At 39.4% G+C, this 16,211-nt stretch overlaps 2 protein-coding genes across 2 annotated transcripts in view; one reads left to right on the top strand and one right to left on the bottom strand.

The window, feature by feature from the left end:
* LOC107705713 (band 4.1-like protein 1) overlaps positions 1–2,368 on the top strand; it is a 53,412-nt gene extending 51,044 nt beyond the window's left edge. Inside the window, exon 23 of the mRNA XM_016509142.1 lies at positions 198–2,368. Coding sequence (XP_016364628.1) covers positions 198–203 — 6 coding nt within the window. The 3' untranslated portion in view covers positions 204–2,368. The remainder of the gene's footprint in view (positions 1–197) is intronic.
* Positions 2,369–7,460: 5,092 nt separating this feature from the next.
* The window catches only part of cntn3a.1 (contactin 3a, tandem duplicate 1), a 64,974-nt gene continuing 56,223 nt past the window's right edge, over positions 7,461–16,211 (bottom strand). Inside the window, exons 13-23 of the mRNA XM_016509141.1 lie at positions 15,007–15,182; positions 14,759–14,876; positions 14,443–14,601; positions 13,144–13,293; positions 11,699–11,769; positions 11,066–11,300; positions 10,038–10,153; positions 9,488–9,674; positions 9,139–9,251; positions 8,778–8,946; positions 7,461–8,529 (exon numbers count right to left, since the gene is read on the bottom strand). Coding sequence (XP_016364627.1) covers positions 8,438–8,529; positions 8,778–8,946; positions 9,139–9,251; positions 9,488–9,674; positions 10,038–10,153; positions 11,066–11,300; positions 11,699–11,769; positions 13,144–13,293; positions 14,443–14,601; positions 14,759–14,876; positions 15,007–15,182 — 1,586 coding nt within the window. The 3' untranslated portion in view covers positions 7,461–8,437. The remainder of the gene's footprint in view (positions 8,530–8,777; positions 8,947–9,138; positions 9,252–9,487; positions 9,675–10,037; positions 10,154–11,065; positions 11,301–11,698; positions 11,770–13,143; positions 13,294–14,442; positions 14,602–14,758; positions 14,877–15,006; positions 15,183–16,211) is intronic.

The raw sequence follows: 16,211 nt of genomic DNA, 5'->3' as shown, positions 1-16,211 counted from the left end.
TGTTGACTCTAGGTGGACGGCGCTGACAAACACAAGCTTTCATTTCACTGCAAACCATGCAGTTATCAAAAATCTATTGCAAGCCTTATGTTTTTCATCTTACAACAGCAATCACTTATTGGCAATGAAGTGGATCTTCTAAATGTACTGTAATAAACGGTTGTGTTACATGATCTGTTTGTTTTTCTCTCCATTAGTCCTGATCTCCTCAGTTCTCAGGACATCAATGGGAAGCAAGTGTTCCTCAATGACTGCCAGTGGGTCGCCAACAACTAAAGACCTCTTATTCTAAGCTTCTAGCTTCCACTTACATACACGACACTAACATTTACACATGCACACAAACACATGCTGCCTCCCAGATGTCGGAACCTATTCCTTCTCATGTAATTTCTAATTTGTGTCTACATTTGCTGTGGTAATATGGACATACTGGTTCAGGAGGCACACGGTCTCCCTGGCTGAGGACCGCTGAGGAAGGACAGACTCATCACATCGATCAGACGATTTAGCCGCTATTGTAGTCTCTTGATTTTTCTTCACGAATGTGAAAACTAACCAAGCGTACTATCGACAGCCCGATGCTAACATCAAGCATGAGGCATGGGGCTTTTTGATGAACATTGCTGAAGATTTAGCTTAGTGGAGTGACCGTAGTATCTATTGAGTAGTTTTTTCTAGGGTTCATTGAGATATAACACAGAAGATCTTTTTGCAAATACTGAACTGTAGGGAAAAGCCTAGCTAGCGTACATACAGTATGTCATGCTTCTCTGATCAACAAATGTTATGGTGCTGTTAAATTCTGAACCTCATCTGCATGTGGCAAAGCAGGGTTTAAAACGGTTTCATATACAGCTAACTAAAACCGCTGGTTCAGTTTCGTTACAAACCAGAGAGAAAAACGAGACAGACTGTATTAATGTATGATTGCCAAACCTTTTGATAGTCTTCTGAAAAGTATTTCTTTCCATATTATAGACATAATATGGAGATAGTGGACTTGCACATTTTTCCCTGATTTTTTAAAAATGTTTATTTTTTAAATTACTGCTGTATTTGTTTTATAGATGTCTAGAAATGTTTGTTTCTTTGTTTTATTTCAGGAGCCCTTACATATGCTTAGTAGATATCACAAACACAGACAAATGAAAAGCGCCAATTTACAGTACAAACTTTTCAAGGTACCAATAGTTATCAAACTTTAGATTTTAGATTTGAAATATCCCCAAGTATGACATCATTTTGAAATGCACGACACAAAAAGTAACACGTTCGCTTGTTGAATGCTCTATTTCATGTCCTAAACATATTGTTAAACTGTGAAAAAGTCCAAAGAAACCAAACCTAATTTGAGTTCAGTACATGCTGACACAATTGCATAATTAATCAATGTGTTATGTGCATGTGCATTTAGACTTTAAGCATTTGAAAAAAAAAAAAATATTATTAAGCTCGCAGAAAACAATTTAGAATTATTTTTCAAGTCGATATTTAACAAATTCCCTACTGCTCTATATGTTTGAGACTTCTGTGATTTTTTAAAAAACTGTTCCTTCCCACACAATGCTGTGCCAATGAACTAATGATTTCTAAACACTGTTGAAACGGTTCTTATTTGTTAGATATGAGACCTTTTTATGTGTAAATGTCATGAGCCTGTGGTTTTCAGTGAAGCGTGACCCTTGAGCCATGATTCTCTTTACAAACGTTCCTCTGTGAAAGCAGTAGAAATCCTGGATGAGACAGGACATATATGTGTTCTAGTATTGAATGGATGAATGAGCTTCGAATTGTGTGTATTGCCAAATTAAAAACATTATATTAGGATGAAAGAAGGCCAGGATAGCTCTTAATAACCTTTGCTAACATGGTGAAGGCTTGTTGTTGTATAACTAATGCATTTGTTCAGGACTGTGCACTATGTGAAAATAATAACACTTTACACAACCTGCAGATATCAGAAGGGAATTTGTATACGTCATACTTCCAACTTGTTCAGTTACTGATTTTTGAGGATACCGGAGCTGTTCTTGAATATAAAGAAAAGTGCCATGCAAAGGTTGATAGTTGGATTCCTAATCAACCACAGCATTCTTTCGCCAGCCCATTTGCTAAGCCAATGTCAACATTTTGTCTCTTTACAAGGCAATGTCCTTGTTTACGCTATATGTTGCATTTAAGATTTGAACTTTGAGGAAAACAAGTTAAGCTTAGAAAAGTACTTTTAGCATCAATTCCCCTGAGATCCCACCTGCAGATACTTCTGTTTACAATGCTATCCTCTACTTTCTACTGCTTGGTTTTGTGTGTTTGCTGTACAGTGTTCGAAATAAATAAGATCCATCCATGTGGCCAAGTTTGCTATTTGCTGCATCTGAGTTAAATAAAAACAGTTAATTGTAAATTCTGCATACGGTTTAGGTACAAATATTTTCCATTTTGTTCAAGAAATGTTGCATTGGTTCTGTTGCACTGCCCTCTTGTGGTCTACTGAAGAACACACTTCAAATCGTGAATAGGACTCCATGTACAGTATCATGTCTCTCTAATTAAAAGAACACTTCTGATTTTAAGCACAAGGGAGAGTATAATTGTTCCCTGAAATATTAACAAATAGGCTAGTGTTGTAAAGTTGTTAGCAAATTAATAGTTTTGTTTAATTTATCGTGATTCATCAACACCATTATGGTTAAAGTTATATAACATGATATCATTTATAAGAATTGACTCGGTAAAACGTAGCAAAGGTAGGTTTTAAATTTAAGGTGTAAGAAACAGGTAAACAAAACGGATACCGAACAGCTTTGGCACTTACCTGATTGATTCGAGTTTTTCTGCAGGATGGTTGTCCAGTTTCACGTTAGGGTTAAATTGTCAACATAAGTTTATTTTGTGGAATCCCATGGGGATATTATCAACTCAAAATGCTTGCGGATTTTGCTCGCCGGATGCGCGTTCGCGGCTTTTTTCCCCCAGCTTTGGATTCGCGAGCTTGATCAGAGACACTTTTACTTTCCTAAAAATGAAACCTTTTAAACTTACATAACGAAATAACATTAAGCTAAAGGTTACCTACACTTAAAGGGTTAGTTCACCCAAAAATGAAAATTGGCTTGTGTTTTACTCACCCTCGAAGCATCCTAGGTGTACATGACTTTCTTCTTTCAGACGAATCCAGTCGGAGTTATATTAAAAATTGTTCTGGCTATTCCAAGCTCTATCATTGCAGTCAGCGGGTATTGCAGTTGAACAGTCCACAAGTCGCCAAATAAAGAGCGCGCATTCATAATAAAACATGCCTCACACGGCTCCGGGGGGTGAATAAAGACCTTCTGTAGTGAATCCATACATTTTTGTAAGAAAAATATCCATATTTCAAACGTAATAAACACTTTTCTCTCACTTCCATTATCTTTCATACGCGGAAGCCGTGCCGGCGGAAGGCGTATGACGTATGCGCGCACCTCTGAGATATGCAAGTCTCGCGAGTTTGTTTATAGGAGCAAAGGAAGCAAAGTTTCCTTACTTTAGCAAAGGAAAACCAGTCTCCTCTTGGCTTATATCGATATCCTAACCCTAACCCTAACCGACATTTTTCTTTGCAAATCTTCGGTTTGTGCTTCTAATTCGTGACTGCGGTAGTCAACGCACAACCTAATACTACCGTCGGCCTTTCTCACTAACACCACTGGAGATGCATAGGCGCTTGAACTCTCTTGGATAACACCCTTTCTCACCAGTTGCGCTATATGTTCCTTGGCCTCTCTGTATTGGTTTGGCGGAATTCGGCGATACGGCAGGTTAACAGGCAAATCGTCCACCAGATGAATTTCATGCTGTACTCGGTTCGTGAACCCGAGATCCTCATCCCCCACGGCGAACACATGAGCATATTCAGTGAGTAATGCTTTCAACTCGGCTTGCTGTTCTATCGTACCTCCTATGTCCAGCTGAGACACTACTTTAGACCACTGCTCTTGATCTGATGGTGACTTGGCCCCCAGAGAGATCTCTTCAGCATTAGCAGAAATGCGATGGAATGTTACCTCGTGTCCTGGGTCATTATCCACCAACTCTACTTGTGACAGAACACCGATGCGAGTCCTAGGGTGCAACCACACTCACTCATTAGACATGTTAAGAATTTGGACTGGGCCCTCATTATGGTGTGAGCTTACTACTGTCGGCATAACCAGCAAACCCCCTGGCAATGGTAAGTGTGTCAGCTCTAGCAGCCACTGGCTTTTCCCTTTAGCACTCACCAGCCATCCTTTTGCCGTTACCATAGTTATGGAGGCCGCTGGTACGTGGACGACACTCCTCCCTGCTACACGGGCCACCCGACTTTTATGAACATCACAGGTCTGTATATGCTGGAACACGTTCCTCCAATCAGTCTCTAGCCCCCCTTGCAACGGAGCCTCGAACTCAGACTGCACTATCTGCCGGCACCGACTTATGATGTTCATACCCACAATACAAGAAACAGCTTTTGAGGAGGGTGAAGGATCCTTTACCACTAAGAAACCGCAATTTGGGATCTTTCTGCCCATAGTCTCTATTTCCAGCTCAAGATATCCCAAGTACGGGATGTCCAGCCCGTTGGCGGCAGTAAGCTTGAGCCATCCAGCGGTTAAAAGCATGTCTTCATCATCACCTCCCAAGTGCTGTCGGAAGAAACTTTCTCATATCGTACTAACTTGGCTGCCTGTGTCCAAGAGACAGGATACTTCTGCGCCAAGAACCTTAATATCTACTTGGGGGCATGTTCCCACTGCCCGTTTCAGCAGTTCTTCTTGCATTGAGTCTACAGGCTGCCCCCGGATTGGTCGACTCACAGCAACCGGTGCGTCACATTTCCCGATTCGTTGGAAAGGGGTGCAGGTTTTTTAGAGCCCCAATCCCTAACCATAAAATACACATTGTACATGCACGGGATGAAACAAACACATTGTATCACAGCAGATTAAATGAATATCATCACATGTACTCACATAAATAATGGATTTAACCTAGGATGATACACTATTGTCTTCGTCTCTCATGCACTGCTTAAATGGTCTGTCTCTGTATCGCACTCTTAGCGCGTCATCATTAGCAGCCGCTCTCTTAAAGGGGAAGTACACTCTTTGCGTGCCCCACACTCTAATACCACCCGGTTACATACACCTAGGATGCTTCGAGGGTGAGTAAAACACAAGCCAATTTTCATTTTTGGGTGAACTAACCCTTTAAGTCGGAAGCACACAAACAAATGACTTAAGAGCTAGTAATCTTTTCTGGCATTATCCTAACTTGTTGTTAACAGCAATTCATTAATTGGTGCTTACAGGAATATTCAGTATAAAATACAATGTAAAGGTGCACCCTGACCGATAACTGTCTTGGACATTTTTATGTCCAGGACAGAGTCTTTGCATAGACAAGGTTGGTAAGAATGTCCATCACTTAGTCTCACTAAAACACGTTTAAGTGTTATGGCAATAGCCTGCTTATGGGCAAGTCCAAATTATTTTCTGTTATAACTGAAGAGTATGTCATTGTCACGTGTGTGTTCCTGTTTGTCCTTATGTGGTCCTTCCAGTTCCTTTTCCCATTATTAGTAATCACCTGTTCCTTGTTATTAGTTATCCTCATCACCTGGCTGCCCCTCATTATCTGCCCTATTTGAGTTCGAACCCGTTCTGTTCTCCCTTGTCTGGAATTGTTCATGCTACGTGTGGTTTTCTGTTTTCTTTTGATTATTAAAATTATTAAAATTCTCCTACGTCTCCTCGCTCCTACACAGCAGCAGTTCTGTGACCTTCCAGACCTACAAAAGTGAACGGCGCCTTTCCTCCCCGAGTTTCTTTTCCGTTTTTGAAAAGTTTTTTGTTTCTCTGTTTTTTCCCTGGCGGCAATGGAAACCGCTGCACAATTTTCCGTGTATACGGAGCTGGATGATGCGACGCTCAACTCTTTGTTCTGGATCGGGGCTAATTCTCTGTTTTCCCTGGCGGCAATGGAAACCGCCCGCACGATTTTCGGCCCTAGCCCACAGAGATCTCCCGTTTGTGGAGTATGCATGGGAGTTCTGCGGGCTCGCCGTGTATACGATATGGTATGATGCGACGCTCAACTCTTTGTTCTGGATCGGGGCTAATTACCATCGCCCGTGGACCTCTCAGACACCACTGGACTAAGTCTGGAGAGCGTCTGGCCCCGATCCAGAACCAGCTCTCCGTCAAGCCCGTCCCTGACTCAGACCCGTAGGCCGCTGCTGACTTAGCGCTTCTGGACATGGCGCTGCCTCCGGAGTTCTCCAGTGCCCGCTCCTCCAGAGCACCCTCAAGTGCCCCCTCCTCCAGAGCGCCCCCCAGGATCCCTAGTTTTCCCCAAGAAAATTTTGGAGGGAGGGCATATACCAATGGGATCCACCATGGCCTCCTGAGTCTCCTGATCCGCCATGGCCTCCTGAGCTGCCAGCTCTGCCATGGCAACCTGAACTGCCAGATCTGCCATGGCTTCCCGAACTGTCTGCTCCGCCATGGCCCCCTGAACTCCCAGACCCACCGTGGAGGCTTTCCTGGTCTCCGCCCTATTCCTGTCCTGAACCAGCCTCCACCAGCCTCCAGGGCGCCCCCCACCCGATGGTGCTGTTGCGGCGCGGGATGCGCTTTCTGGGAGGGGGGCGATATCTGTCACGTGTGTGTGTGTTCCTGTTTGTCCTTATTTGGTCCTTCCAGTTCCTTTTCCCATTATTAGTAATCACCTGTTCCTTGTTATTAGTTATCCTCATCACCTGTCTGCCCCTCGTTATCTGCCCTATTTGAGTTCGAGCCCATTCTGTTCTCCCTTGTCTGGAATTGTTCATGTCAACCTTGCTACGTGTGGTTTTTCTGTTTCCTTTTGATTATTAAAATTAATAAAATGTAATGTACATCTAAGTGAAACAGATGATTGAAAGTAAAAAAAACAAAACAAAAAAAAAACTGTTTAAGCAGACTATATGATTGAAGAAGTCTGGTATATTGTACATCACTAGGGAGAAATCATTTTACCGTAAGATCGACTCATGACATTTTGATTAACAACTGCAAGGCCAAAAAAAATAAATAAAAAAGATATATATTCATGCACAGATGAATTATATATATATATATATATATATATAAAAAAGATCATAACATGCATTTAGAAAATAGATAAGATTTTCATTTCATGCTGACTCTCTTTCACTTTCTAATGTGTTTCAGCCAGATGCTACCTGTTTTTAAAGTTATTTAGCCAGAGCTGTTTAATTTTTTCAATATTTGAATAATTAAATTAGGCATGCTAAACTCACCAGGAGGCCCTCTGACCTTCTCACCTTTTCCACCACTCATGAATTTGCATCCCTGAAGGTATAAATTTTGCACTGACAGTATAAATTATGATGACTAACTCACAAATATCTTAAGAACATTACTTGTGTTCCTTCATTTATTAAAAGCAGACAGTCCATTCAAATACTGTATTTCAAACCACTACAGAGCCAGTTCATGCTAAACAGCTTGAAAATGGAACATAAGCATTATGTTCTAGGTATTTCAATGATCACAGCTATAACCTATAGAAAGCACCTTAACGGAAAATGAAAAGCTGGTCTTTTACAATCAAAATATCCGTTGTACATCATCAAATAATGGAATTGTACATGAACAAACTAAACCAGAAAAGAAATCAAGACAACTATTTAAGGCTGTTCTGGTCCTGAGGATATTTTACATACTGTTTCTCATTAAAGAGGCACACACACTAGCAAAACAAATATCTCAGTGCATGACTGAAGGAACAACCAGCTCGAGACAGCCAGAGAGCTCTTTTACTGTATAAATAAGGCCAGCAGCATTAGCTTCATCTTTCAAACAGACAGGGGGGCATGTCAACACCGGGGGACTGTAAACTTTGTCTGATTTGAGGACAGCTGATTAAATGGGTTGATGGTCTTACAATGAAAGTGTCTGTGAGGTATGACAGTAGGGATTCTCTTCAAAGGAGTTCATTAAGTATTCCCAAGCTTTTTGTGGAAAAGGCATTTGTGTGGCTCTCCACTGCCAACCGTCTAATGGATGAGTATGGATTCATCTTATCCAAACAGATGTCCTTGTATGCAAATCCTTAAGAGTGAACAGTATGTCATTTTATGCCCTTGGATATCTAGTTCCTGGTTGGAAACCACGTGGGTAACATCTGTCGACACGTTTATCCCCCCAAAAATGCGATAGATCCTACTCCACCGTATCGACAACTTTGGTGTCAGTGATCAAAACCAGATTAGCAAACATCCTCCTTTAAAAAGCGAGAGGAAAACTTTCCTTCTGAAGAGTCTAATTTGTAAAACATGCTGGAAAAAAAGTGGTTCCACTTGTAGATGTTTGTACTGTTCTCTCCGCTGTAGAGTTCAGTTCATCTGTCATAAGAAAGTCCTGACCGTACAGTAGAGTGATAGTGTTACGAGCACTGGTAGTGCTTTCCTCTCTGGGGCAAATCCAATCGCATGTGCAACTGCAAAATATAAATAGAAAAAAAAATAATTTTCAGATAGCCAACAAACAACAAAAAACTATAACTACAAACAAGATTTTTACAGTTTCAAATAGGGTGTTAAGCCTAAGAGATTTTCACTCGTTTTATGTATTTTTTTTAATTACCAAAAATTGCATTATTGACTTGATAGCCTAAAAAGTTAACCACGAGTTCAGCATACTGAAGGATAATAGTTATAAATTCCATAAGGGGCCATAAATTCAGACCTGCTATCCTGGGGATGGTAATCTGTTTGCTGCTGCTCCCCTCTCCACCTTCACTGACTGGTTTAATCTGGATGATGTAATCCTCGTCCACAGGCAGAGAGAGCTCAAGAGATGTGCTGTTAGTCTCCACCACACTGGGCCGACTCTGTCTGCTTTCCTTGTATATGACCTTTAAAGCAAAACAGCTGCTTTAAATCTCAATTTATATGTAACAGACGATAAACCGTTCAATTCATGGTGTGCATTATTCAATATACGGAACTGTAATCTGTCAACCAATCAGAATCAAACATTCAACAATGTTGCGGTATAAACATCAGATACGTTTATACCAGAGGCAGTGATGTTTGTATGTTCATACCTTATAGCCCATAACTTCAGACTCATTTTCCAGAGCCTTGACATGATCCCACTTGAGGATGAGTTTAGAGTCTGTAGCATTCCACATGACTTTCACTGGAGACTGACTCGGTGCTGGAGAAAATAAATTTATTTAAAGAGCTAAACGTCACATTTCAGAGCAGTTTAAAACTACTGTACTGTACTACTGTACTTCAACTTTCCTTAATAAGACTATATACAATGTCAAAAACAAATGCAAAATATTTTGCAGATACTCTAACTTTTAAACTAATGATAAAATGGAAACAATAATATGGTTATGGTTATAGACAATAACACACAATGGCCAGGGACTATGTCACACTTACGGGGTCTCTTAGTGGTGACATTCACCACAGCACTATCAGGTCCAACACCAGCACTGTTGTAGGTTTTGAGTTTGATGTAGTATGTACTGCTCGGGTCCAGTCCACGAATGACAGCAGACGTCCTGTTTCCCACAGTCCTCATCACACTGGCTGTGTCCGGTCTGTCCTTTGTACTCCAGTACCTCAGCTGAAATTCACAGTCAACTAGCTGTCATAATCAGCATCACAAAGTGTCGTTCATTGATTAAACTTTATGTGGTGCAGTAGTAAGCACACTGAGCTGTGTGAGTCATTGTGTGAATATATTTAAGTCAGCCTTGCCTACTGATACTCTGTTTCTAATAAAGCAAAAATCCCCCTACCACAAACAAAATATCTGACATTTCCCCCCAATATATTCATTTTTATAGCATTGTTTATTGGTAGTTACTGCATCAAGAACATTAACAAAACTGGATGTGAGAATTGTTATAACAGCACAGGGAATACACGACGATGTAGAACAAACCCAGTCAGATTCATTAGCTTGCTTTAGTTGTGTTGTCCTCACCTCATAGCCCATTATGCGTGTCCTACTGGTGCTCCATGGTAAAGGCTTCCAGCTGACCTCCACTTCTGAGGCTGACAGGCTCTTGGCACGGACACGACTGGGGGCGCGACTCGGCTCTATGGTCAGAATAATCATTACTGTAATGGCTCATTATTATAGCACTGATGCACTAGCAAATATTTAGCACATTCAGTTTGCCCTAATCAAACAAAGCAACTCTGCAGCAACATACCATTCTAAGCATTTCATATACCTGTTTATACCTAAAGGTAATTTCTGCTCCACTGGCACTATCTTCGATTGTATGAACAAACAAACATCATTGATTGAGCCAGTAGACCTTAGGGTAGCACCAAAAAAATAAATTTTTGAAAGGAATGAAAACAAGGCTGTGAGGCATAGAAGTACAGTGTGTTCAGTAGAGTCTGCTGTTTACCAACATACTGTAATGATTGGTTCATCTTTCCAAAAGACTTTCAATAGACAAAAACTCCATAGTTGTGAGTTGTAAAAATGACTTGTGATATAGGACCTTTATACAATGCGTGACATTGCAAAGACTTTAAGTCTATCCCTCACAGCCTCCTTTCCATCCGTGTAAAATTCAATATGTCGTGTACCCTGATTACGGTCTATGGTGCAATGGTTGGGCCACTCAAACCAAGAATAACATTTCGGCTGTACCACAGAGACTTTAAAGTGTTTAAAGGGGACATCAGATGCCCATTTTCCACAAGTTGGTATTATTCTTTAGAGTCTTCATGAAATGTCTGCAACAACTTTGGTTAAAATTCCTCAATTGACGTGTAAAGTCACCCTTTTTACCCATTTCGGGTCGCAGTCTGAAAATAACGAACTGGCTGCGTGTTTTCTTTTCAGCTTTTCTGAGCTGGCAGATACACCAGAAAAGTGAAAAAAGTGAAAATTTAATCTGGTATCCCCTTTAAACATTTTGAGGGACTGAACTTGTGCAGGGCTTATTTATAGTTGTCTTTGCATATTAAATTAAGATTGGTAAATTGGTTTACCCTCTTCTGCTGAGTATATAGTGGTCACAGGTCCAAAAGGACCTTCGCCTTTGTTGTTGTAAACTCCCACTTTCACGTGAAATGGAGAGAAAGGAGGGATGCTCTCGTTTTTGAAGATGTATCGAGATGCATCAGGAGACGTCACGGCCGCCTGCATCCAGCTTTGACCACCAAGAGGGCGAAAAGCAACAACATAGCCAAACCCTGGACCGCACTGCAGCTCTTCTGGGACTGGCTGGAAAGCCCCACAAGTACCCACAGACACAACACGAAAAAGGGTGACAGAATGAGCGAGGGAAAGACTGATTTATCATTATATCACAGCAGTGTTATACAAGAGGCTTTGTCTCAGTAGACTATGGAAATCCCTTTCACGGTCCTTGAACATATTTTTCGCTTTTCACATTTTGAAACATAATTGCTAAAATCCATAAACATTTTGTCTGCCTCACTGAAGAGTATCTGCCCTTTTTTTTTTTTTATTTTTATTTTTTTTAAAAAAGGGCTGTTTAAATCACAGACCAAACAATCTGACAGCATGATGGGCCTGTTTTTGATACAGGCCAGTGGGCGGTCCACCATTGACAGCTACCTTTGAGCACTTAAATGGGCAACGAGAGCTTGCTTTGTTACCTCCCAAGTGATGACAAGCTCCGAGCGACTGCCACCTCCTCCACTGACTCTGGCTGGGGTCGTCCTTGGCACTGCAGCATTAAAAGAAGAAGACTTTTTTCAGGCAGTTTTATAAGATGAGAAACCCCAGAAGTGCAGACAGGGCATTTTTCTCCTCCATCTGTTTAGCATGATACCACAGAGACAGCTTTGTGGCTGCTTCTTGGTTCTGAGTGAAAAGGTTTAATATACAGTATGGTTGGAAGAGAACTCTAATCAAATCTCGTAGAAGTGCCTTGTTTTATTTTAACAAACCGGTTAACCTTCCCAAAACTTATGAAGTCCCCCCAGTATACTCACAGCAAAGTTCTTTTTTTTTTCTTTCTTCGCTTAAAGAAATAAGTTAGAAATATCTTTGCAGAGGTATACTGTTATCAAATATCATTTTGATGAATATGTAAATACAGGTGCATCTCAAAAAATTAGAATATCGTGAAAAAGTTTTTGTGTTTTAATTTTGATGATTAGAGCTTACAGCTCATGAAAGTCAAAAATCCAGTATCTCAAAATATTAGAATATTTCAAAAGATCAATCAATCAATCAAAAAAAAAAGAAAAAAAGGAAAAGGAAATCAGCATCTCCATAAAGCTTGTCAGCAGATGGAAGCGTAAAGTGCTCCAAAATCTCCTGGTAGACGGCGCATTGACTTTGGACTTGATAAAACACAAGAACACCAGCAGACGCCACGGCACCCCAAATCATCAGTCAATGATTGTCTTCTGGACCACTGCCAAGTCAGCAGTCTTCCCCTATTATTGTGGTTTCAAAAAACAAGAGATACCCCGATTTATACTGTAGGGATGGTCATTTAATGACACTCAAATGTAAATATTCTAATATTTTGAGATACTGGATTTTTGACTTTTATGAACTGTAAGTTCTAATCATCAAAATTAAAACAAAACAACTTTTGAAATGTTTTACTTTACATGTAATGAATCTAGAATATATGAAAGTTTCACTTTTTGAAATAAGTTACACAAAAAAATGAACTTTTTCATGATATTAAAATTTTTTGAGATGCACCTGTATGTGCTGCAAACTTTCCTCTCAATAACAAAATATACACACAACAAAAAATGAGTGGTGAGAAAGCAGTTATGAAAGCATCTGATCATAGCTATGTGGATGTTTGCATGAGCTTTGCAATTCAGCACTCTAGTCACGTCACGTCACATTTATTTATATAGCACTTTATACAATAGATTGCTTCGAAGCAAGCAGATTTACAATATTAAACATGGAAAAAATTAAACAACTTCAATTTATACTATAAAGCAGCTTTCCAGTTTAATGTTTTACTTGCGTCTGACCTTGAGGCATTTATGCATTTAATGTGTAATAAGTGCCTAGGATTTGCCTTTTTTGGTTGGTAATCACAGCAAACATGTAACTATATACATACATGTGTCCTTGGTTCTGATTTTTTGTGAGGGTTTGCTGGGTTCCCCGGTGCCTATGGAGTTAGTGGCCAGCACTCTGAACTCATATTCAACCCATGGACTCAACTCAACCACACGGGCTGTCAACTGTTGCCCTCCCAGAGATGCTGGCACTGAGAAAAGAGATATTTTAATGTATTGAAAATATATATTTCCAGAAACCTGAAACATAATAATCACTTGGAAAATGAGCTAGAGACTGGAGAGACAGGGTCTGGTCCAATATGCAGCTTTTTTTTGGCCAAGAACCACACATGGACCAGATGTGACCAAGTGATTGGCATTAAAAGCGACCAAAACTTTTTGTTTTTACCTGCTCGTACCCTTGTGAAAAAGAACTGCACTTACAGTAATCACACTGAATGGACACTTTTAGTGAACTTCTAATCTTAAATGTATATTTAACTGTACTTGCAGATAATATCATTTTAAAGAAATAAAAGACCACTTCAATGTACTTAAAGAGAGTACATTTTCATGACTATGTAAGTGCACTTTGTAATAATATCAAATTAAAAGTTAAGTTTTTTGTGCTTAAAAAGGAACACTTATTTTGATGTAGTGACTAACATACTAAAGCATGTGCAAAATGTATTTATTTTACATTTAATAATTTGCAACTTCATCATTATTTTAATGATTAATTCTATTTTAAAGAATTATTGAAATGACATATAAAGTACTGGAGTCCTACTTACATGGGTCAAAAGTTCAGGTAATTGCATTTAATAAAAACCTAAACTAAATTTAGTATCAATTTAAGTGACACATTTTCATTTAATTGCAATTAACAAGCAGTTAAACTATCCGGAAACATTACATCTGGGTAAATCTGAAAACAATGATTCTATAATTATACAGTGTGGAAATAATGCATGGACATGTAATGCTTATCACCTCAAGGTTGTACAGAAAGTTCTAAATAAATGAGCAGAAAATGTGTGTATACACTGTGGTCAGAAACCCTAACCCTAAACACTGAGTATTTCTGAAACATTTGATTGCACCAGCTTGCAAACTTCAACAACCGTTGCAGTGAACTGACAGTGGGTGTTCAGTTTCCTGAGATGAGAGGTCTGAACATAGGATAACGATGTGTTTATGAAATATTGCTATCATAAAAGCAATGCTAAAACACTGAAAATAATTTATAGGCCTATAGTGCCAAACTAATCAAACTAACTTCATTGGTGACTAAACAGCACTCAAGGATCATTATGCTAAACTGTGCATTTTAATCCAAACTCTTAAATCCTGCACACCTGTTTTGGCCGCCTGCCATCCGAGAGAGAAAGGGCTTCGGATCTGAATGTTGTAGGCAAAGACGGGACTGTGGTTATCAGGGCCTGGACTCCAGGACACAAAGGACGTTGTCTCTGCCACTTCATCAACTTTGATGTCTAGTGGTGGTTCAGGGGGACCTGTGAGGAAATGATTTTAAAACTTCACCAAGATAAATATATTTTAATCTCGGTAGGTTTTAACAAGACAAATTTCCTTTCGGGGACAAATAAAGTTTATCCTTATCCTTAACCTAGTGGGTTTTTGTGTTTGAAATTTTGTTTGGAAAAACATTACCTCGTACCACAACATCTGTCGCTATAGACGCACTGTCCACTTTAGTCTGTACGGCACATGTGTATCTTCCTGCATGCCTTAGCTGAATGTTACGAATCATAATGTCACCAGCAGATGTCTGTGAGCAAACAAACACAATGATTCATATAAGCCATTTTATAGTCTTCTGTCAGATTCCAATTTTCTGGTGTCTTTTCAAATCAACAAACATGAATATCAGAAAGCAGTGCTAAAAGAATGACACGTACCCCACCAACTTTTTCAAAATATCCCCCATGGCTTCCAAAATTGATCAGCTGCTCGTTGAAAAACCAGGTGAATCTCACATCCAGGGTAGGGTCACGAGACACCTGGCATGGAATAACAACACTCTCTCCCACTGTAACATCCAGCTGGGTGGCTTTAGAAGTGATGATGGTTGGCTCTGAATATAAGAATAAGGTGGTCAGTAACTAATACATTTATAACTGTACATTACTAGTCATCAGTAGCTTGGTGCATAAAACAGCACTTGTATATAACCTGTCATTCAAGCCTTTTTTACAGAACACTGTCAAGACCTCCTTCTTTTATCTTAGAAATAGTGCACATTTACGGCCCATGCTGTCCTTTCCTGTTGCTGAAAGGCTGATTGACTCTTTTGTTTTCTCGCATATTGACTACTGTAATGCTCTCCTTGCTGGAGTTTGTAAATCCCCCCTCTAACAAACCACAATATCTGCAAAATTTGGCAACTAGAATCCTATCTGGGGCCAGGGTTGGTGACCATATAACCCTTATTTTGGAGTCATTACTCCCTGTCAGGTACCGTATAGATTTCTAAATCCTTGTGCTAACGTATAGGCTTTGCATTATTTGGCTCCACAGTGTTTGGCTGAACAGGATTGCTTTTACTTGATTATCTGTTCTATTTTGCTATTTAATTATTATGTGTTTTAATTCCTAGTCGTTGTTGTTGTTTTTCTTGTATTTAAAATGCATTCTTTTACATTGTACTTGCTTTTGTTGTAAAATGCTTTAAAAATAACTTTTAAAGGTCCTATACAAAATAAATGTATTATATTATTATTAACATAACTGTATTACATTTGAGCTGAGGCAAGAAGTGCATTGAGTAGTACACTTCTATCACCACTAGATGCCACTATGCTGTTAGATTTTCATTTGAAACAAGTCTTGTAAAAGTAAATTCTCAATTCCCCCTAAAAATCTCCAATATCTTCAACCTTTCAAAATATCTTTATTTCAATGAGTCAATAAGTATGTCAAATTAATGCACCTGTTATTAATATGATATTAATGTTAAACATATCTATCTATCTATCTATCTATCTACCTTCAAAATATTATGTAATTGTCAGCCACAAAAAAAAAACAAGAAAAAAAAAACAAGAAAATATTTGCTATATAATCACATCTGTTTGATATTCCTCAGATGAAGTTGATATAGGGG

Source organism: Sinocyclocheilus rhinocerous, unplaced genomic scaffold, assembly GCF_001515625.1.
Source record: "Sinocyclocheilus rhinocerous isolate Xijiao unplaced genomic scaffold, SAMN03320098_v1.1 scaffold263, whole genome shotgun sequence".
Classification (NCBI taxonomy): Eukaryota; Metazoa; Chordata; class Actinopteri; order Cypriniformes; family Cyprinidae; genus Sinocyclocheilus; species Sinocyclocheilus rhinocerous.
The sequence above is the reverse complement of the archived record's forward strand: the minus strand, read 5'-3'. Positions and strand labels throughout refer to the sequence as shown.